Source organism: Pantherophis guttatus, chromosome 2 (assembly GCF_059756535.1).
Source record: "Pantherophis guttatus breed Tessera chromosome 2, ASM5975653v1, whole genome shotgun sequence".
NCBI lineage: Eukaryota > Metazoa > Chordata > Lepidosauria > Squamata > Colubridae > Pantherophis > Pantherophis guttatus.
In genome coordinates this window covers 71,450,987-71,474,943 of record NC_142064.1, presented here as the reverse complement: position 1 = coordinate 71,474,943, position 23,957 = coordinate 71,450,987, and the positions used below count along the sequence as shown (strand labels likewise).

The window sequence follows — 23,957 nt, the reverse complement described above, 5'->3', positions numbered from 1 at the left end:
AGCCTTCCTTTGGTTTTGTCAGTTATATGTGACTGGATCAAGATGGATCTGAAGTTGATTCCTTTGATCTCTAAATACTATTACATGGAATAGTCACAATCCTGCCATCAGAGTAGTGGAGAAATGCATTTTATATTTGAATAAAGAAGATACCTACACAACAAATATAATAAGGAAGCAATTTTAGAATGGGTTGACTCCAGAGAAATGAGGGTAAGTAGAGCAAACTGAAGAACGCTCTGCAAAAGCAGAGTTGCTGACAATGGCAAAGACCAAGAAACTGATAAGTAGACCTGTTCCTTGGAACCTCTCTGGATAAGGGGAGGATGTGAGATTGGGTACAGTACTCACACAGCTGCTTCTCTTGAGGAGACTGCAGGACAGGAGGTTTGAGTGCTGGAAGACAACTGGGTTAGTCATCTTGCTCACAATCGCAAAGAAGACTTTTAAAGATTCGCAAATCTCACTTTCTAATCACTTTTGGAATTTGCTCATTAACTACATTTAAGCTGTTAGAGACCATCAGACCAGGGGTGAATTGCTCCCGGTTCAGACTGGATCGCCTGATCCGGTAGCGATGGCGGCGGGTAGTTCGAAGAACCGGTAGCAAAAATCCCTGCGCCCCCCCCATGCCCAGCTGAGCCGTGCCCAGAGACTGTTTTTTTACTTTTAAAAGCATTTTTTCTACAACCTCTTCAGCCGAAAAAATGCTTTTAAAAGCTTTTTAAAAAGCCTCTGATGATCGCACAGCTCAGCTGGGATCATCAGAGGCTTTTAAAAGCATTTTTTTTCAGCAACCTCTTCAGCTGAAGAGGCTGTAGAAAAAAAAATGCCTTTAAAAGCCTCTGGCGATCCCAGCTGAGTTGCCTGATCGTCAGAGGCTTCTAAAAGCATTTTTTTTCTGCAACCTCTTCGGCTGAAGAGGTTGCAGAAAAAATGCTTTTAAAAGTTAAAAAAAAAAAAGTTGGCCACACCCACCCAGTCACATTACCCCATACCCCACCAAGCCACGTCCACAGAACCAGTAGTAACAAATTTTAGATTTCACCCCTGCATCAGACCATCAAACCTGAAAACACTGGGTGAATTTGTTTTTAATCCTAAATCAAAGAAAAACTTAATCATAAATTTAAGAACTTATACAATCTGAAACTAAACATGATTTTGATATTAGAAAGTTATAAATGGACTAAAGGTATTAAAATTGGAATGTTGACATTTTTCCAATAAGATTTTGAAATTAATTATAAAGAACAATCAGCTTCTCTGGAAAATAGCTTCTATTTTGGTTTTTAAAAACTGGACACTAGAGGGACTAATGTTTTGAAATAGAGGATTTATAAACCTGCAAAATGTTCTAGCAATAAAAATTCTTGTAAGCAGTCTTGAGTCGCCATGTGCAAATAGGCAGCAATATAAATTTCCTAAAATAAAATTTTAAAAAATGAAAATACTGAAGAAGTTGTTTGAAGAATGAAATCAGAAAACAATAGCCAGAATGTCAACTGCCGCCAACTGCCTCCCACTGGCCAGTACACTTGCACAGAGAGGGCCTCCTCAGGGTGCCGTCGGCCAGACAATGTCGGCTGGCGACCCCCAGGGGGAGAGCCTTCTCTGTGGCGGAACCCACCCTCTGGAACGACCTACCCCCAGAGATATGCACGATACCGGACCTCCGGACTTTTCATTGGGCCCTTAAAACTCACTTATTTCATCTAGCCGGGCTGGCTTGATCCCATCCTTTGGTTTTAATTTGAAATTAATTTTAACTAGGTTGTTTTAAATTGTGGGCCGAAATTATTTAATATTTTTTAAACTGTTTTAATTTTTGTATGCTATGTTTTTACCTTGGCTGTTCACCGCCTTGAGTCCCGCTGGAGAAGGGTGGTATAAAAATCAAATAAATAAATAAATAAATAAATACATACATACATACATACATACATACATACATACATACATACAATGTTAGTAATAATGTCTCCTTGTATATAGATAGACTATGTCCAAAAGATGTTATTAAAGAAATGACAAGTGTAAAACAAATTTTATCTGACAAGATAGAGATGGTATTGAAAATGGATTTACATTCTACAGGCCAAGAAAATTGAGTTAGAAAAGAATATTTCGATGGATCTATCAAAGGAAATTGGCTGAGACTTTAAAATTCAAAAGAGAAATACAAATGACAAACTAAGAGAGTGACGCGGATCGTTTTCTCCTATTGGATTTATAAACATCTTGACGAACTCTGGTTTAAGTCTTAAAGAGCTCTGTATGATGAGCCAAAGAAGAAATTAAGAAAAATGAAAGCCTACAACAATATTTGAATACACTAAAGAGTAACAGAGACATAAAAGAAAGAAGTATAAAGTGGTTTATTTGATCAAAGTTTAAATGAGATATATTATCTCTGGCAACCCTTTATCTGGGCTGAAAAAATAATGTTTTGTGGCTTTGTTTATAGAGATGGGATATGGAATAAAGAAATAAATGCTTGTAATGTTAGAGAAGATGAGGAGGCAGTAAATTTGGTTATACTTTTAATAAAAGTTGGAAGTCATGTCTTTATATATTTCTTTTTTCTTTCCTTATAATCTTCCTATTCTTCCTTTCCTGCTTTTGCTTTGGTGTTGCTTTTGCTTTATTTGTCTTCAGGAAGATTGGAAAATGACTGCTAAATATTTTTGCAGTCCTTTATTTGATGCTAATATTACTTATCATGCAATTATATTTAAAATTACTATATTTCTTGATAACCACAGTGACTTTAGTTTTAGTATAATTACTATCCAGTTTGTGTTTGCCTCAGCATGCTATTAGTGGTTGCCTTAGACCATTTGAATTAAACATAAAATAACCACATCATCAGCATATCAAAAATAGATGTGGGATAACTCTCCCAGCTTTCAGTTAGAGTGCAGAACCTTGTGTTTGTTAGAAGAAATGGGTTTGTTTGGACCCACAATATTACGTCATTGTTTTCCTTTTTTCCCCCCATTCTCCTTCGTTCTTATTTTCACGTATGCCACTCAGAGTCATTTTGAAGTCAGGTGGCCTCTAAATCAAAAAAGTGAGCAGTAGAGGATGGAAGTTATTTTATGGAATTAAATACCATGTTTCCCCAAAAATAAGACCTGGTCTTCTTCTTTTTTTTGCCTACAAAAGAGACATTAGGTCTTATTTTCGGGGGACGTCTTCTACTGTCTCATCTTGCTGCGGCCGCATCACCGACAGCCCCATACAGCAGGAGCCCTTGTGGCTTCGGGAAAGGCCTCTGCAGCTGAGAAACTAGCTCCGGATTTATGCATGTGCCCCCCCCCAGCCTCTATTTCTCCAGCAGTCCATCTGGAGCTTGTTTCTCGGCTGCAGAGGCCTTTCCTGAAGGCCTCTGATGGTAAAATAGAGGCCAGGGGAATATTGGGCGCACATGTAAAAATCAAACTAGGGCTTATTTTTGGGGATGGGTCTTATTTTTGGGAAAACACGGTAGCAGCAGACCAAGAATGCTGCCTTATTTAATGCTTATTTGAATGGGGAGTGATCAGACAAGACCTCTCCAAGAATGGCACGCTTAACCTACATGTAGGTATTTTAATATAACTTTGTGACTCATTATCAAAACTTCCATCTAGTATGGAACCTGTTGGATTTGCTCATTGCATTGAATCAAATGCCACCTTCAAATCAATTAATGTAACACAAAGAGCATCTCAAAGGCATTGATCAAACGTTGAATTACTGGATTTAAATCTGATTGCTCCATCGGAAGCACATACATTTGGGTCAGCCAGATTGCAATGTCTGGAGTCCAGATTAAATTCCAAGGCACCACAGTTAAACAGAAAGAGAAATGCTTGGTTGTGCAGTAATTATGTCGGAATTAAAATAGTAAGACTTCCTTGGGCCTGGGTGCTTTCTTAATACACAGGTAGCCATATTGGGAATAAGATGTAGTCATCAAGCTCTAAGGTCTTATATTCCCAAGTCTCCTATAGAAAATTAATACTAAATGTTAGTAATTCTATGAGGGATGGAGTTCCTTCTTAGAACACCAACCTGTTATATTGTAAGAGGCATGACATACTATCAGTATTTGACTGCTTTGGGAGCTTAAGGGAGCTTGACTGTGTATACCATTTTGCTAATGCTTTTAATATATTCATTCCTGCAGCTGTTGAGTGCTAGGATCTAGATAGTGTGTGAAATTAATGTACTGTATCTACTCAGTTATAGTGCAAAGTTCCATTAGTTGAATTTTTGGTAGAGGGTTTGAACCCCAAAGGATAACATCTGGCTAACTGTGTCTGACATTACAGATATACATTATATAGTGACAGGAATATTTCATTTGCATTCAGTGATAATATATGATTAGCTAAATTTGACAACCTATTTAATGCATGTTTCTTGACTAGCTTAGGTAATCCTTTTGGAGAGAAAATAACAAGCAGCCATTGGGAAAACTGAACTCCATGGCATTAGCCATATGAGAAACAGAACAAAAATTATTTTCACAATTTTTGTGATTGTACCACGTAATAGCAATTTTCATACAGTGGTCAGAGAAATGTAGCCAAACATCAAACCACTGATTTTTAAAATAATTTAGATGTATTATTAGTCACCTCTAGACAATGTATCTTGCAATACAATTATAGTTCATAAAATACTAAAGATTACAAGGATTTTTTTTCAGTGCAAATCTAGTCTCTTCTTTTTACCATTATGAAATTCCCCAGTATTTGTAAAGCTTTTTATTGTCAGTCTTCAGTATTAACTGGCTCACATTTTCTTCATAGAATAGGAATATAGTACAAAGTATTAAATAATACGTGTAACATTCAGCATTGCACTGACACTTTGGGATTGCCTTTTGCTAAATTCCTTTTCTATCACATTAGATTAGTTTCAGGTCCACCAATTAGGGCAACAGGTGACCCAACCATAGTTCTCTTATTATGCTTTGATCGTCTATAGCTGAAACTAAATGTTCTTGCAATATTTTGGAAAATGATAGTAATTTGAAATTTCTTGTATACTACATTCACTTTTATAATTAAGCTGCCTTGCTTCTATGTGACTAATCAAGTTATTTTAATTTTTAGGCAGATATGATTTTACTTTCTGTGGAGAAAAAAAAAGTACATTTGAACAAAAATTACAGGCCTTTGTTTTCTGTACTGAATTAAAATCTGTATTGTTATTTAAAGTAGATATTGAGATTTCACAAATTTTAGTACTTAAGAGCAGCAGTCATGATAAAAATACATGCTGAAACTAGTTTATTATTAAGATGCTATATTTGCAACGTGTGGTTGGCTATGCAATGGATGCATTAGCTCCATTATCCAGTAAACCATTGTGGTACAGTATATAAAGAATAGAAGACAAAACGATTTCTACTGTACTTCTTGAGTTTATTAAATCATCTTGAAGGTGTTTTTCAAATAATGTGTGTTTTTACCAATACATTTGTTTAAAAAAAGATGAACATTGAAATACACTGCTCAAAAAAATAAAGGGAACACAAGCAGAAGACATCCGAGATCTGAATGAATGAAATAGCCTTATTAAATACTTTGTTCATTACATATAGTAGTTTTGTGTTCCCTTTAGTTGTTTGAGCAGTGTATAAACTACTGTATGCAACGAACAAAGTATTTAATAAGGCTATTTCATTCATTCAGATCTCGGATGTCTTCTGCTTGTGTTCCCTTTATTTTTTTGAGCAGTATACTTTTGTTTAATTTAAAGGAATGCTAATCTTGTCATGATCAGCAGTTAAATTAATACAATATTCTTTTCCTCTTGTGGAAGTTAATTTGGCTTCTTTCAAACTATGGTGACTATCCTTCATCTAGGGCTACTTCTGTAGCCCAGACAAACAACAGATAGGGGTGTCTAACAGTTTACTGTAATTGGGCAGAATGCAAAGGTCTTTTGTCAGATAAGCATGTGAGGCTGGTGACACACCTGATAATTGCAATAGGCAAGGCTAGTCATATTGAAATTCAACTTGTCTCTCTTGCAGTCACATACAGTTTGTTAACATACAGACAGGGTGATTATTAAACAGCAGGGAAGATTATTTAGCCTTTCAGAATAGATTAATCTGACTGCCTTCATTGTGTGAACAAATACCTCTTAAAAAGGGCATTGTAAAGATACTAAATTAACAATTACTTCAAAGCATGTCATCAGCAAAATATTGGCTATGTTGTAGTTAATGTTTCACATAGTACCAAAAAACACCCCTAAGAGGTAGGTCTTAAATATAGACTTTATATAAAAGATAAAAGTTAGCTTGGGTGAAAGGTTAAAAATTGCTTCCATAGATGGAAATAGATGGATATGAATTAACAAGTTTAGGTGTCATTCAGTTTTTGGAAATAGGTTAAAATTGTTTATATAAATTCAATCACTAATAATTTCTGAGTCATGGGGTGTCTTAGTTATGATTCATTTCCTTTCTGGAACTATAGAAATATATTTATTGCTATTGTTTATGTATATAAGTCTTATATTCCTTTCGAACACTTGGTTTTTTTTTTTTTACATTTTTCAATGATCTAGTATTTTAAGCTATGCTTACTTATACTTAGCTAGTGAATGCCAAATGTTTTGCTTCTGAGTGATCACATACACAATTGCTCTATTACTGTATAGCAGGCGTGGGCAACTGTGGCCCTTTTACAACCTGTGGACTTCAATTCCCAGAATTCCTGAGCCAGCTTGGCTATCTCAGGAATTCTGGGAGTTGAAGTCCACAGGTTGTAAAAGGGCCACAGTTGCCCACCCCTGCTGTATAGTCCTTAAATCCTAGCTATATTTTCATGAATTCCATTTCACTGTGTCTGACTGTAACCATTTTGTCTTTCTCTCCGCCACCAATTCCTTTTGAATGGTTTAAAAGTGTCTCAAACAGAAATGCAAGCAGTATAGGGATTTGTATTATAAAGATTTTTTTTTTTTTGCAAAGGAGCGCAAATATTAATATTAAATGTTACAGTAGGAATAACAAACAAAACACAGACATACACTACAACCTTTGTTAACAAGAGTTCTTGTTTTCAAGCAGAATACAATCTGGACACAACGTATGCTACTGTATGAGGAAAAGAAAATAAGGAGTCACACACACACACACACACACACACACACACACACACACACACATCCATATGTGATGTGCCTGTGGAAAAATCTGGACAATATTATGTTATTTCTAGTGGAATGGTAAAGAAGGAAGAAAAGCAATGAAAAATTTGAATGGAAATATGTATGTGTGTGTGCAGTTTAAAGGAGTATGGAAGTAAAACAAATACAATACTAAACTATTTACAGAAAAACAATCCAAATATATGATTTAATTTAGTTAAAGAAAAAGTTGAAGAAGGGAACATGGCTGCAGGACCCAAGCCAAGGTGATGAGGGGATACAGTATCCTTTGAAAAATCAATAGGGACTTCCTGGACAGAAGTGATATCAGACAAGAGCTGCATTATATGGAAAATACAGGTGGCAAAATTCTGAAGAAAATATTTAAAGTCAGGAGGATATCATTTTATTTAACTCATATTCCCATCTTTCCATCATTTAGGTCTCTGGGATGGGCCTTATATTTTTTAGCAAGATGTGTGGATCTAAGAAGCCAGCCAGCTTTTGTTACTATTGTCTAGGTTGCTGGGCTTTACAAGTGGATCAAATTGTCCTTAAACAATGCACCAGTGGGGCAAAGAGCAAGCAATTGCCAAAAAGTCCATCTAGAGCAGGGGTGACAAACTCAAGGCCCGGGGGCTGGATCTGACCTGCTGGGTGCTTAGCACTGGCCCACGGGCCTGCCCTGGAAACAGCGAAGGACTGGCCCACAGTGCCTCTGCCAGTGAAAACATAGCTCAGGAAGGCCACACACGGCCCTCCCAGGCTCCATTTTTGGCCGTGACAGCCGCCTGCAGCCCTGTACCAATGAAAACAGAGCTCGGGTGGCACTCCCGGGCTCCGTTTTCACTGGCAGAGGGCTGCAGGAGGCTGTCGCGGCCAAAAATGGAGCCTTGATGAGTGACTGGCCACGCCTACTCTGGCCACGCCCCCCTATGTCAAACACAACCCTGATGCAATGAAATCAAGTTTGATACCCCTGGTCTAGAGTAAATGTGGGCAAAGCAATACGTGATATCTTAAATAGCAGCAGTCTCTGCCACACAGTTTTTCTTGGAAGCAATTCCTTTATGACAGGTAAGGTTGTCACAGAAAAGAATTTGATGGATTTAACTTTTTTCTTTGCTGATAAAGAGAAAAGTAGTCCTCAAATTTTGACCACAATTGAGCCCAAAATTTCTGTGCCTAAGCGAGACCGTTGTTAAGTGAGTTTTGCCCCATTTTACGACCTTTCTTGCCACAACTGTTAAGTGAATCACTATAATTGTGAAATTACTAACACAGCTGTTCCGAGAATCTGGCTTCCCCATTAACTTTGCTTGTCAGGAGATCACAAAAGATGATGATCACATGACCCTGGCACACTGCAACTGTCATAAATATGAGTCACTTACTAAGCATCTGAATTTTGATCAGGTGGCCATGGGAATGCTGCAACAGTGTGAAAAATAAGTCATTTTTTTCAGTTCCGTTGGAACTTTGGTCACTAAATGAACTATTGTAAGTCGAGGATTATCTGTATTGATTCTGTTAGTCTTTCCATGTGGAATAAAGGAAAAATCGTCTCAGGAAGCACAACCCTAAAACCAGTCTGTAAATAGAATGACTAGATGTCCAGAAAGTCTTATCCTGGCTCAGTGTTCTTCCCATAGGCTTCAGAGTTATGACAGTAACAGAAAACAAAGCCTTGATCATTGTCCCAACAGCTATTTCTTGATCATCGGAACAGTGGAGCCAATTCCGTAGGAGGAATTATTCTTCAGGAGAAAAGACAAAGCCAAGAGGAATTTCCTTTCTGATCCCTTGGGAGGAAATTCCTTTTTGGTTTTAGTTTTGTCTTCTCAGAAAAGGCCAATGGTCTAATAGACTTCAAGGTGCAGAGTTGGCCTTTAAATAAAATGTCAAAAGTGAAGAAGAGCATTAGCAGAGGACAGATTCCAGAAGCTACCACTATGAGAAAGGAGGCATCCATATTTTGGGTCCAGCCAGTTAAGTAGTAAATAGGGAGCTCCTCGGGGGGGAGGGGAGATTAGTCCCAAGCAGTGGTGGGATTCAAATAATTTAACAACCGGTTCTCTGCCCTAATGATTTCTTCCAACAACTAGTTTGCCAAACTGCTCAGAAAGTTAACAACCGGTTCTCCCGGAGTGGTGCGAACTGGTTGAATCCCACTACTGGTCCCAAGGAAACATACCAACCAGGTTACAGGAACAAGGAAGCAAATAACATTGAATTTGAACAGGAAAATAATGAATGCACATTATTGATCTGTTGATAATTTTAATTATCACTGGACACAGTCAAGCAGAAATTACCAAATCATAACTGTATGAGGAAGAAATTAAATAAAAATGAACAACGGCAAAATATTGTTTCTGGGTTTTTTTAAACATAGCATGTGGTTTGATGCTGGCTTTTAAAATAAATGAAAAACCCCGTGAATGGCAAATATGGCAAATATGGCAAATTTGTGACCAGCCAAATGCTACTGACACAATTCCCAGCAGCCCAATGATGGTTGCTGGAAGTTGTAATTCAGCAATATTCAAATGGCCACAATTTTGTCCATTTTTGTTCTGTGAGAAAAATAAAACCTCTTTTCAGTTGAGCTACTAATTTCATATGTTGGTATAGATCTTTGGCAACAGTTTCAAAATGGTTTGTTGATTTACTTACGTACTGCCTTTATGACTTTATAAGTACAGGTAGTCCTCGACTTAACAACAGTTTGTTTAATGACTATTCAAAATTACAACAGCACTGAAAAAAGTGCCATTGTACTTATGACCATTATTCACACTTATGACCATTGCATCAACTCCATAGTCACAAGATTTATATTCAGATGCTTGACAGTTGGTTCATATTTATGACAATTGCAGTGTCCCGGGATCTTGTGATTAACTTTTGCGACCTTTTAACAAGCAAATTCAGTGGGGAAGCCAGATTCACTTAACAACCGTACTGCAGCTGCAGTGATTCACTTAACAAATGTGGCAAGAAAAATGGTAAAATGGGGCAAAACTGAATAGATTTCTCACTTAGCAACATACATTTTGGGCTCAATTATGGTAGTAAGTCAAGGTCTACTTGTAACTCTAGGCAGTGAATATAGCTAATGGTCCTTGCTCCTCCCAACAACAACCCTGTGAGGTGAGTTGGACTGAAAGAGAGTGTCTGTCCCAAGGTTACTCACCAGCTTTCATGCTCTGGTAGGACTGGAACTCACAGTCTCCCGGCTTCTGGCCTGGTGCCTTAACCACTAGACAAAACTAGCTCTTTATCTTTGCCTTCTTTTCCAGAAAGTATTTTGTTTGTTTCCTAATCTAATCTACAAACTGGCATTTTCTGATTATTTCCCACCAAAACAACAACGATCTTAGCCGGTTCCAATCCTGCTTAGCTTTTTTTGGGATCAGTCAAGGTTGGTAGGATAAAGGCAGTTTAAAGAGATTATATACTCATAAAAAAACAAAACAAATTCATAATTTTAATGAGTGTATATTTACCTCTCATACAGCAACAAGAATGCAGACATCAGAGACTGGGTCGGATACAGGTTCGACGGTTACTTTGCAGACTTCCGTAGCTAGCCAAGCAGCTGTACCTACCCAGGTGGTACAGCAGTTACCAGTGCAACAACAGGTAGGTACTGTGTTGTCTTTAAAAAAAAAAAGAACTTTTTGGGCAGTGCCAATTCAATCTCCTATATATGTTTCTTGAAAAGGGTTCTGCTGTTTCAGTATTGCGGAGTTTAAATTACTTTGTTATGTATTATTCAGGAGAGCAGCTGTCCACCTTGTTCTTGATTCAGACTGCTTATCGCTACAAGTCCAAAATGATTATCATATTTCTGCCAGCATGTATGAAGCTACTCAGGTTTAAGAATACATTCATGATTTAGGTTAGAGTAATCCAGGTTTTGTAGTCTAATGCTATCCATATAGGTTCTCATTATGGTTCCTAAAATATTTTGTGCACCTTTTTGACATTAGGGATTGCAATTAGTCATTTTCCTGAGGAAATTGAGGAAGATAATATGCACAATAGTTCTATAAACCAGGAAGTTAGACATGGGATATTGATGATTCGTATATGAAGAAAGTTATTTCTAAATGAAGAAATATTCTAATACAGTTTATGTTTTGGTTCTTTACTCCTGAGAGCTATCAGCATCTCTGAGTGGTTATAGGTGCATTTGGGTTAATGTCAGGGAAATGACATGGGAGAGATGGTTAAATGTATTCCTAAGATAAAACCCATCTTTGTTTTTCAGAGAAACTGGATGAGGCTATCCAGGAAAGGAAAGTCCTTTTGGAAATTTTAAGCATAGATTGCTTATGCCTGAAAAAAAATAGACTATGAATTATACTTTTTGATAAGAACAATATTTAGAAATAAATACAAGAATGTACTAAAGAGATTGCTTTGTTCACAGTTTAAACTGAAAATCTGTTTGAGCACATATAATTACATAAGCTCAGTCATATATGTAATTATAAGTTTATCCTAAGCTAACAGTGTATTCATGATTTTTGTAGTGATTAACATAAGCATTTCAGATGAATTTCACCTATTACATATATTTGCAATTTGACATGGCTTATTTAAAAGTGCTGCAATAAAAGCTTATTTCAGATGCTGTCTTTATAAATCTGAATGAATCTGACACTGATTTGTCTTCTTTTAGAAGTACATTTTATTGAAAAAAAAATGTAAAGTGCTTAATTACTCAAGATGGCTTTTGTTTTTGTAGTGGATGTGTTTATCTACTTTTGTTTTTGTTGACAAATATAATATATCAGCATGTATAAATTAATGCTCCATTTGTTCTTTTGAAACAACAGATTTTAGACTAACACATTCTTTGTTTTGGTATTCTTTTCTTCTGCAAATGACAGTGAAAATAATGACTAATGAAACAGTATCTGAGAGGCTTTGTTTTTATCGTATTAACATATATTTTGCATTTTTCTGTTTGAATGAAAAAGAGTGCTGTGGTTGAACTGTTACTCCACTTTGATATCACAGAAGGGAATGGGGCATTAGTATGCGTAGGAAGAATGAATAACACCTGTTCCAGCTCTAGCGGGAATCATAGTCACTCTGTTTTGCTTAGGTGTAAACATGTTCTTGTTAACTTACTTTTGAAGTAAGTGAGCTTCTCCCAATATTATACATGCTTACTTCCAATTTCCTGATAATCCTCCTTTTTGCTTTTTTATTTCCATTTATAATTCCATTTGGTCATGTGACTAAAGTAGCCTCACTAAGCGAGAGGAAAACATATTGTGGGGTGTTTTTTTTGCTAGAAGTTTACTCTAAAACTTGGCTGAAAGTTGGCTGTTTTGTAGATTTGGAAATCATAGGAAGAAGAGAGTGCAAGCTTACAAAATTCTCCATTAGCAAAATGGTTTTCAAAATGTCCATTTTGAACGCAGAATATGAATTCTGTGTCTCTAATATTTTATCTGGCTTCTTGCAAACATTCGGGCATTTGACTTTAGAGAGTCAATATAAGAGAATAGTATAAACGTGATCACTACTGTCTTTCATTATCTCCATTCCCAAACCATATGTCAAACGGCACGTTTTTTAGTCTCCCTTCTTCTTTTTTGTAAACATTGGTATATTCATGGTTAGGCTAAGCTATCTTCAGATTTCATACATATCATTGAGGAATTGAGTGGTGTGTGTGTGTGTGTGTGAGTGTGAATGTGTGTGTTTGTGTGTGCACACACATATGTACTCACACATCTATTCAATACTACTTTCAACAGGTCTCTCAAATTGCAAGCTCATAGAAGCAAAGCCAGAAGATTGAGTATTGAGTTACTTGTTTGGAGGCTCACTTTTTTTTAAGTTTTGTTTCTCTAGTGCAGGGGTGTCAAACTCGATTTCATTGAGGGCTGCATTAGGATTGTGTTTGACCTTGGGGGGCCATGGTGGGTGTGGCCATAGTGGGCATGACCAGCTCAACGTCACTCGTGTCAGGGGCGCCTGTGGTGGTCTGAGCACTCTGCCAGCAAAAACGGGTTCCTGAGCTCTGTTTTTGATGGCGACGGCGTCCTGCAACCCTCTGCCAGTGAAAACGGAGCTTGCGAGGGCCACCCGCACCCCTCCCAAGCTCCATTTCTCTGGCAGAGGCACCAGGGGCCGGTCCTTTACTGTTTCCTGGGCGGCCCCGTGGGCTGGATCTAAGCAGCCCATTGTCCGGATCCGGCCCCCGAGCCTTGAGTTTGACACCCCTGTTCTAGTGTGTTTTGTATTTGTCTGTTGGTTTATTATTTTAAAAACATTTTGTCATAATTTCTTTCTGCTTAATTTTTGTTCCCATCAATCCTGTCTCATTTTAATTCCAGGTCAATTTTTCACATTTTGCTTTTAGGTGTTTTTTTCTTTTCAGAGTAATTTCCTATGCATTAAATCTATGCTCTCTTTTTCATTTCAAATATTTTTTTAAAAGAAAGAAGCCACTTTGTTCTTTTGGAATACCTTTTTGAAATCCTACTTTCCCTAAGGATTGTGAGGGCATGATTCATTGATCATTTCATTTGGCAGTTTCTGTTTCTGTACTGCTTTTTCTTTTGTAAGTGCTTGCCATTAGTCTTTTTTCTCCTATTAATCATATATACTTGGACTTCACTTTTTTTTTCTTTTGGATTTTATTCTTAAATGCTTTTTAAAACTCTTTTTACATTCTTCTCATTCTTGTACATGCATTGATTCTTTTAGTTTCAAGTGAACCAAGGAATCTTTTGGTGTCTGAATTTGCTCTGCTGTTCCATTTCAGTGTAAAGAATATATTCACAGTCTAATTTTGACAACATTTTACTAGACTTTTAAATTTACCGTCTTCCATTCTTTGATATTGAAAATGCTGCACTGGCATCATGACTAATTATTTCCCATGAATCTATTTCATCTTACACTGTACAAGATTGTGACAATAGTTGAAAGTTCTGTGATTTGATTGTGACTTTGTGAAGAAGCACTTTTTGTCCATTTTGCTTCTCTTATTATTCAGCTTCCTTGAATTACTTCTTCTAATATTATGAGAAAAGGAAAAGAACCTATTCACTTTCTTTATCTGGGAAATTTTTATGAATTCTTATAATATGCTTTCTTACTTGCCTTTTTTAAAGCTAAAATAGTTAGCTTACAGGGATCCCCATAAGGAGATTACTATGACTTGATGGTTTTCGTTATTCTTTTTTCTGATTTTAAATATTGTTTTTCGAAGGACAGTGATCAGATTGATGCACTGCATTTCAAGTTGCAAATGTTCCTTTAGGGTTTTTTTCTTCTTTGAATAGGACATTCATTTGTACCTTGGATCACTTTGCTTACTGATATTCTCAAAGAACAAGTTATTTCAGTAGCAGTCAAAAATTACTTTTTTAATGCTTGATATGTAGTTTTTCATATGATGTATTTTTATCTAGAAAGGATGTTAAGCTAATTAGTTATACATTATTGGATCTCCTCTGAATTTCTTTTTAGAACTTGATCAGCTTTAGAGGCTGACCTTAGGACATGTTGCATATTCCTCTATTAAATCAGAAATTTCACCCTTGAGTTATTTTAAGAACTGTTGGGTAGATACCATCTGGACTGAGCAATTTGTTAGTTTTCAATTTGTCAATTAGATTTAGAACTTCTCCTCTTGACATTACTGTTTGTCTCACATCCTGTGATTTCCTGGAGATGTTAACTCAGTGGTCTTGCATATGCTGCAATGAAGGTATGCTCTCATTCAGCTACTTTACAATATCCACATTCTCCTTTAGTACTCTTTTAATTCCCTTGTTTTACAAAGGCCCAGCTACCTACCTTCCTAACTAATTCCCCTCCCCGCTCCATCTTATCATCATTATGCATTTGTGCTTGCATTTCTTTCATATAAGTTTGTATCTCTTTTCATATTCCTTGTTTGAGCAGGACTTTTATTTATTACAGCCCTTTTTTCACTTCCTTGACCTTGCTTCTTAATCATGGAGGTGACTTTTGAATTTGGTACTTTCTATTATTATGGGTTGAGTAACTTCCAAGCATTCTACAGAGATTTAGCCCTCTTGAGTTTCCTTTTTATCACTTTCCTTATTTTTAACAAGTTTTCCAATGTGTCTGTGGCACACTTCCTTGGCAGTTTTCCATTTATATACAAATTAGATTTTAAAGCAGTGTGATTCGTGTCTGCAGTTGATTCGCTCACACATCTCATACTAGGTCATGGTCACCACTTCACGTGAGGTACAAATAATTTTATCACTCTTACAAACTGAAATCTGAAGGCGTGGTTTATACCACTGACAAATAACAGCTAGATTTCCTACCAGAGGGTGGCATTTATGTGTGATGGAAATGTATTACAGGTAGACCTTGACTTGAGTACTACTTTTATTATATTTCTAATATACATAAGTAAGCAAGGCACTATTCTGTTCCTTTACAAAACGCAAAAACGTTTAGAATACAAATATTTATCCCCCCCGCAACCTTTCAGGTTACTGTCCATAACCAAGACAAACATACAAAATAAAGAAAATAATCACTGTATCTTTTACCCTTTTGAAAACAAGCTCTTGTTTTCTTGTCTTGTTAGTGGACCTGGGAACAAATTTAGACCAGAGCAGGATTGCAAACTCTATATGTCAAGTCATATAATAATAAAGGAAATAATGTGTGATATTGAGGACCCAGATTGTTGAGGGCAATATGCTGACTCTGTAAACTGCTTAGAGAGGGCTATAAAGCACTGTGAAGCGGTAAATAAGTCTAAGTGCTATTGCTATATTCCCATTTTTCTGTTTGGAATATATCAAACTATTATTGTTAGTTGTTTACAGTATTTATAGGCAACTGCATGATGCTTCACAGTAAGAAATTTATTTAAATGTTATTTGTTAAGAAATTTATATGGCTGCCCAGCTTATGCAACTCTCGAATGGTTTACAAGAATAAAACCATAATACAAAAACTAACTAACGGGCCTGGTGGCTCAGCAGACTAAGCATTGTGATTAACACCAGCTGTCTGCAATTATTGTAAGTTCGAATCTCACCAGGCTCAAGGTTGACTCAGCCTTCCATCCTTTCAAAGGTAGGTGAAATGAGGACCCAGATTATGGGGGCAATAAGCTGACTTTGTATAAATATACAAAAGTATGAAGGCTATTGCTTAACACATTGTAAGCTGCTCTGAGTCTCCGGAGAAGGGCGGCATATAAATCAAATTAAACAAAATAAATAAATAACCACCCATCCTCTGGTGACAACAATCAGATGAGCCACTTGATGATATCACTCTGGGGTCTCCAGGCCCATTGGCAGAATCACGTCTTCAAAAGAGTGTCACAGTAGGGGCCAATCTTATCTCTGCAGGGACGATGTTCCACAGGGAGAGAACTGCTACAGAGAAGGCTGTTCTTCTTGGTCCCACTAGATTAGGCCCACTCCTACTCCTGAGGCCCGTAACATTCTCTGTCTCCTTGCCCACGTGGGTCAGGTAAATATAACTGGGAAAAGACAGTCCTTCAAATAACCTGGTCCCAAGTCATGTAGGGATATGAAGGTGACAATCAGTACCTTGAATTGGACCCAGAAGCAAATATGCCGCCAATGCAGCTCCTGCAAGAGAGATGACACATATGCAAATCTAGGCTTGAACAAAATCACAAAATTTATTGCATAGAAATAAAACAATATAAAATTAAACAATAGCATTGTGCCCTTAAAAACGTTCAGTCTGGTTTTTCAAGTCCCCCAAGTATATTTCTAAGATGATAGAATGGAATTCAGACTGCCCAAAACTGAAGCCAAAGTCTGACTAGTCTGACTGAGCCAAAGAGGCTTGGCTCAGATTTATTCTGGCACCAATTAAGTATTTAACAATTTTAAATTAGTATTATACATAACATTGTGAAATCATAGCTGCCCAGTTCCTTAGCTGGTGTTGGCCTTCCCAAGAACTTAGAATGCTATACTGTATCATGTGATATATGTGGATCAAAACAGTGTGACCTTTTGTAATTGACAGATAGAAATTTGGTCAATGTGCGGTGCCGGTAACCACTGGAACCACCACATCCAGTTTATGCCATAATCTTTAGATTTTGATTTTTAGATATTGATATTTTCTACTTCTCTGCTGTCCTCTGGTATTACTACATCAATTATTCACACTATCTTTTTTGCCACCCCAATTAAATCTGGTGTATTATGAATCAAGTCTTTATTAGTTTGTATTCACAAATCCCACAGTAATTTAACCAGGTAATTTTTTTTTTTTTACTACTTTTTCAACTCTTATGTTCCCACCAATTTTTTGTTACTGGTACAGTAACAAAATTACTGGTAAATTTTTACAAATGTTCTAGTGCAGTGATGGCTAACCTTTTTGCCATTGTGTGTCAGGAGAGAGGGAGTCACGCACAGGCGTGCCCACATCCATAATTCTATGTGCCCTGCACATGCGCGCGTAACCACCCCGCTCCCCCCTCTCCTGACACGCGATGGCCCGGTAGGCCCATTTTTCTCTCTCACTTGGCTCCAGAGCCTCTCTAGGAGTCTGAGGACAGTGAAAACGGCATTCCCCACCCCCCCTGGAGGCCCTCCGGAGGCCAGAAATGACCCATTTGCCAACTTCCGGTGGGATCAGAAGCCTCGTTTTTTGCTGTCCCCAGCCTCCAGAGCCTCTTTAGGAGTGGGGAGGGCGAAAACAGCATTCCCCACCCCCTTTGGAGGCCCTCAGGAGGCCAGAAACAGCCCGTTTGCCAACTTCCGGTAGGAAGTAATGCGTGCCATAGGTTCACCATCATGGTTTTAGTGAATGATTTTGGTGACTGTGTTACGTTGTTGTTTATATTCAGCTAGAGTGATCTTCTTTCATGAGCTGAATATTTCTTTTCTTCCTCCTCCCCCTCCTCCCCCTCCCCAAGATGTTTACATTGGATTTGACTTTTTTTTTTTTTAACCTATCAGGTCTTTCCAAGAACCTGGGTAAGCAGATGTTATTTGATGGTGTTAAAGATATCATCACATTCAAAGCAGCTACTACTATTGGTACTACCTTTGCTTTCTTTTGCCACAGTTTTATTTCTATTTGCAGGTTTTTGTATTTTTTAATTTTCTCTACTTCTCTTCTATTTTGCAGTCTTTGCAATTCTGCCAAGTCCACTATCTACTTTTTGTCTTTCTCATCGATGTTATTTTTAAGTCTGGAGTGTGGCAGATTATGTGGCAGATGTGTGTCTGTTTGAATTCTAAAGTTCCAGAGCAATGTAGCTTCTTCATTTTCTCTTACTTTGACTATTTTATGATCCCAACAACTTTCATTTTTCAGGCAAATAGTATTTCTTGCAGATCTTCCATTGTTGCTACTTTGTCATGCTGTTGTTTTTGTTTAATCTGGACAATATTCTTGCAACAACTAACTAGGTGGTGCACTGTTTCTTCAGCTTTTTTGCAGAAATGGCATATGCTATCTGTTGTTACTATTCTTATTTTTCTTATTACACATATATTATACTAGCTGAATACCCGTGCTCCGCTACGAAACTATGTGATCGGGCTTGATAAATTGACACTTACAGCTTGAAAATTAATGAGTAGTTACAATCGGCCTCTCCTCTCCCCTTCTCTCCCTCAGCCTTGCTCCACAGAAGCCTCCCCTATCCTATCCCCTTCTCTCCCTCATCCTTGCCCCACAGAAGCCTCCCCTATACTATACTATCCCCTTCTCTCCCTCAGGCTTGCCCCACAGAGGCCTCTCCTATCCTATCCCCTTCTCTCCCTCAGGCTTGCCCCACATAGGCCTCCCCTATTCTATCCCCTTCTCTCCCTCAGGCTTGCCCCACAGAGGCCTCTCCTCTCCTATCCCCTTCTCTCCCTCAGGCTTGCCCCACAGAAGCCTCCCTATCCTATCCCCTTCTCTCCCTCAGGCTTGCCCCACAGAAGCCTCCCCTGTCCTATCCCCTGGTTGCTGCTGTGAAAGTAAAACTGAAAGTGAAACTCCTCTCCTCTGCTTGTGTTTTGCATTTGGAACATATTTCTTTTTAGGTGGGGAGGGGGAGTAGAACTCCTTAGCATCAGAGCATGTTAATAATAATATAGGAAATACTGATGCTCTGATGGTGAGCACCTAGAAGCCAAGAGGAACATGCGTGGCAAATTTCAAGTTTGTAGGCTTTACAGTTCTGGAAATTTTGTGATGATGCATGAGTGGTATTTCGCTTTTATATATATAGATTCTTTTAGCTGAGTATTTCCTATGTCTAGGATTAGGTAATGCTAAAGTGGTAATTAAACATAGCGTGTGGAACATAGAGTCACAAACTGATGAAAATGGAACTTCTAAGAAGTATGAGTATCAGCCATCAGCCATTTCCAAAGCTCAGGCCTAGCAACTTCGCTCCATTTGCTGATCATCCCAAATATTAACGAGCATTGTCCAGAACTCAATTTAATGCTCTACTATCAGCTATTTTATAAGGCAAGTTTCCAAGATAAGATTGAAATGAACACATCCATAGGCACTTCACTGTCAATTTTACCCTCATTCTCAGCCAGTTAAATACAGCCTCTATTTATTTATTTTTTATATAAATTAATTTTACACTCAATCCCTCTTAGCTGACAAAGTCTAAGGGCACTTTTTTAGTTGCCAAATGTTGTCTCTTAGCAACAAAGATCATAACTCCATAGCACTGATTTGAATTAAGATACTTAAAATAAGAACCAGAATGTCCACATTTAAATTGACGATTATATTGTTAGTATTGTATATTTTATTTTTAACAACCAATATTTGTACTGTGTTCTGGTCTGGAATTATAAGAAAATTTGATTTGCTTTGATTTGGCAACAATGAAAGACATCATAAAAAAATAGTAGTTTCAGAATAAATGCAGATTAAAACTAAAAACCCAAGGAAAAATAATCTTTTTTGCCTGGCATCAGAAGATAATCAGCGTAGTATTCAGATTGAGGAGGCATTGCAGAACATGAGCTCCACTACTGAAAAGAACTTCTTTCATATAGCCCACATGGAAAGACCTTCAGAATACAACAAACCACTATTACATTAGTTTTACTGTTTAATGGATGGTAGTTTTTTTCTTTTAAATTCTGAGAAATAGTACTAGTTTTTAGCTTTGCAAGAAGAGAAGAAAGAACTAACAAAAGCTGAGAATAGTCGCAAAGCTTGATGTTGGAGAAAAGAGCCATGGGCCAAGACAGTGTACTTGATTGTGTGGGTAGGGACCTGCTGGATCCATTTCCAAAAAGGAAAACCGACAAAGCCACATGAATTTTTCTATGACTTGACATTCAGGTGCTCTTCTTCATTTTAATTTGAACCATACATTAATTTGGAGAACAAAAAGAAAAGGGCTTTAATTGTCTTTTATACTATCTCCTGCTTTATTTTCCCTCCAACTGCTGCTTTGCATGAAAATCTCTCTTGAATTATGATGTTCTTTCCAAGTACCAGAGAGGATTGTCATAAATTTTAAACCCCAAAGACTTGTGCTCTGTTCTAAAATGTGCTTTGTTACTGTTGAGAACAGTGCCTCCTATCTCATGTCTTGCGCGACGTTTCAAGATGCTTTAGTTAGTGAGAGATAAAAGCTAAACAATATCTTACTGTCAGTTTAGTTTTTCAAATGTAATTAAAAGCTATGAAATTGCTTATATTATTTTTTGTCCAAATGGGACAAATAAAGAAAAAATCTTAGATATGTTCAACCAATAAGGGAAGATAAAATAGTGGGTTATAGTTTTTGAAGATATTTACAGGCAGTTTTTTAAAAATCAATTTAGTGATTCATATAATGAAGTTTTTATATTGCAGTTCCTGATCAATCCAGAGAATGATTGTTCAGCATTTTCTTTTACATTTATGATTTGTTGGACACTGACTTAGCAAATAGAATAATGTTAAACTCTGGCTCCAGGTAAAGTTGAAAAATATAATTATGATTAAAAATTTTTTACTTCAGTGGTACATAAATCACATCGCAAACGATAAGGGAAATGTGATTGTCAAGAAAAGTGAAATATTACCAAGAGCCCTTTGTAATACTAGCTAAATGTTTTAAAATACATTTGTGTCATTGCAGGGTAAGTAACAACATGTGGCATCATTATTCTGTCCATGTCCGTTTGCCATGGATATTCTAGTAAAATTAATAATTTCTGGGAACCAGAGCTACCTCAACAGCTGTGTGGATCCTAAATAAAAAAATGGGTAGAGGTCCCACTCATTCTTCAAGCTAGAACTATCTGGTCAAACAGCATAGTATGAGATGGCGCTAACAGCACAAACGACTTCATTGTGCCAGGTTCTGTGGGACTGTTTTTGGGCAATCTTGCCTAGGGAGATTGTTGCTGAAAGGAGCATGCGAGACTCAGTGTTATAAACAACAGCTTGTGCAATTGAACACTTTAAAATAAAACTCAGTTTATAGTCACCATAAGTTTAAATGTGTTATTAATCCAACTTCTTGTAATAATGGAGACCTTCCAGCTGAAATTAAAACATGTGATTAATAACTTGGTAAATAATAGAGTCCCTTTATCCATTGAATGTGGAGCTCTGGAGGCAGTCCAAAATGCAATGTGTACATTTGAAAGTAAATATATGCTGCCTGTGAGAAAAACAGCATCTTTGTTACCGTGCTGTAGATTTTTTGATGCAAATTTGCTGTGCAGTTTGATGATATCTCACTAGTCTTAAAACTGTACAGATGAGATGTATAAATCTCTCCCCCTCCCAAAGCTTGTCTTACAGTCTATTTTATTTATAGGTTCAACAAGTACAAACTGTGCAACAAGTGCAACATGTATATCCAGCCCAGGTGCAGTATGTGGAGGGAAGTGACACAGTCTACACAAATGGAGCTATGTGAGTAAAACATCTGGGTGTCTATGGAAATAAAACATTTTCATTCCAATAACACAGAGAATTGAACATATATTTTTTTCTACAGTCTTCAACATTGTCTAGAAACCATTTCATCAAAAATCAAAGCTTTTTATTTTCAAAAGTAAAAATGAAGTAATTCTTTACCAAAAGAAGAATATTAATTTTTAAAAAATTACACAATATAGAATTTTCTGCATTTCATAAAGATATACAGATAGTCCTCAACTTATGCAACCATCATAAATATGAGCCAGTTGTCAAGCATCCAAAAGTAAATTGCATAACTGTGGGGATGTGTGAAAAGTGTGAAAAATGGTCATAAAACACATTTTTCAGTGCCATTATCACCTCAAATGGTCACTAGATGAATTGTTGCAAGTTGAGTACTACTGTAGGTACTTTGATTATAATAATTTTGATACCTCCAGTCTTGTTGCAACATTTCCATATTTAAGTAGAATTGCTTCTGGAAAAGGGCATTAATAGCTTATGATTCAATAGAAAGGTTACATGCAAAAGGTCCAAGTTGCAGTATTCAGCACAATTTCTGGTGACTAAATTTTAAATAGTTCTTTTAAACTTTATTTCTAAATAAACTTGCCTAAATTATTACTTTGAGAAAAGTTGTTGACTGGAAAACTTGGAAAGATGCTGCCAACCACAGATGTCAGGTCTGGAGTGTAAGAAGTCTGATAATGCCCTTGATATGAGGAAGAATGTTTTTTGGAAGATTTTGGTAATTGTCAATTTTATAATATAATGCATTCTATAAAATTTAAGTTACAATTTGAATTATAAGCATATATGGTATGATGAGATAAACATAGTAAATGCTTTGGACATTGGTATTGATAGGCAATCATTTTCACATTATGAAATGGTAATAGTCCTATGTGGAAAACTAGGATTTAATTAAACAATATTGTTAAGATCATATGCAACATGTAGCATTGTATAGCAATGTGTCAATCTTCTTTACTGCATTTATATTCTCCAGTGAAGATTTTATACTCAGGCTGTTGCTGAACTACATCTTCCACCAGTCCCAGTAAGATTTGAGATTGCATTTCAGAAATATCTGGAGAAGTTCCTTTTTTCTTCTTCTTCTGAGCTATGAAATCATATCTGAAGTATAAATATTGCTAATTCTGAATGATTTTCTTAGATATATTATATCCTTATTCATCTGAAATTATACAGAATACAAAAAAGTTGATCAGTGTTTTCCCCATAATATGATTTCATTAATAAGCTGTCTTTCATTAATAGCAGTCTTTGACTGCATTCTGTTATATTTTCTGTTGACAGCTTTCTCTGCTGTATTCTTAACCCTGGTACAAAAGATACACAATTATTTTTAAATGCATAACTAGAAATTATGAATAGCATGGTATTCAGAACAGTACGATCTTCTGTCAAGTATGTGTAGCAATTAAGGTATTGGACTAAAGGAGAGCCAAGTTCAGGAACATCCTTAGACATAGAAACTCACAGGGTGATTGTGGGACAATAATATTGTCTCCGCTGAACATACTTCACAGGGCTTCTGTAATGAGGATGAAGAGAGATCCCTTCGTAGGGTGATCCTTATGGAATCTTGGCCATTGAGGTCTTTTTAAAAAATCAGGATGGTTGATTAGCCTCATGAACAAAGCTCAGGTCCTTTTATGTGTGCTTCAACATTGCATATATAAAGGACAGCACTTTATGCAGCCATTTCTGTAAATTTTGCCCTTTTTAGAAAAAGCCCCCTTTCAAAAAAGAAACATAATGCCCAGATTTCATTTCCAGAACAGTTAGTTGGAAAAATTCATAACATCTATTTACCAGTTAATGATTCTAATATTTATAAAAACTCATTTATTTTTTTT

The 23,957-nt window shown here is 36.8% G+C and overlaps 1 protein-coding gene across 3 annotated transcripts in view; it reads left to right on the top strand.

The window, feature by feature from the left end:
- Positions 1–23,957, top strand: part of RFX3 (regulatory factor X3) — a 196,690-nt gene that overhangs the window by 105,092 nt on the left and 67,641 nt on the right. For all 3 annotated transcript variants that reach the window (XR_015732265.1, XM_034410326.3, XM_034410324.3), the window contains exons 2-3: positions 10,682–10,806; positions 21,968–22,065. Coding sequence is in view for 2 of the 3 variants with exons in the window: in XM_034410326.3 (XP_034266217.1) it covers positions 10,690–10,806; positions 21,968–22,065 (215 nt within the window). In the remaining variant the exon portion in view is untranslated. The remainder of the gene's footprint in view (positions 1–10,681; positions 10,807–21,967; positions 22,066–23,957) is intronic.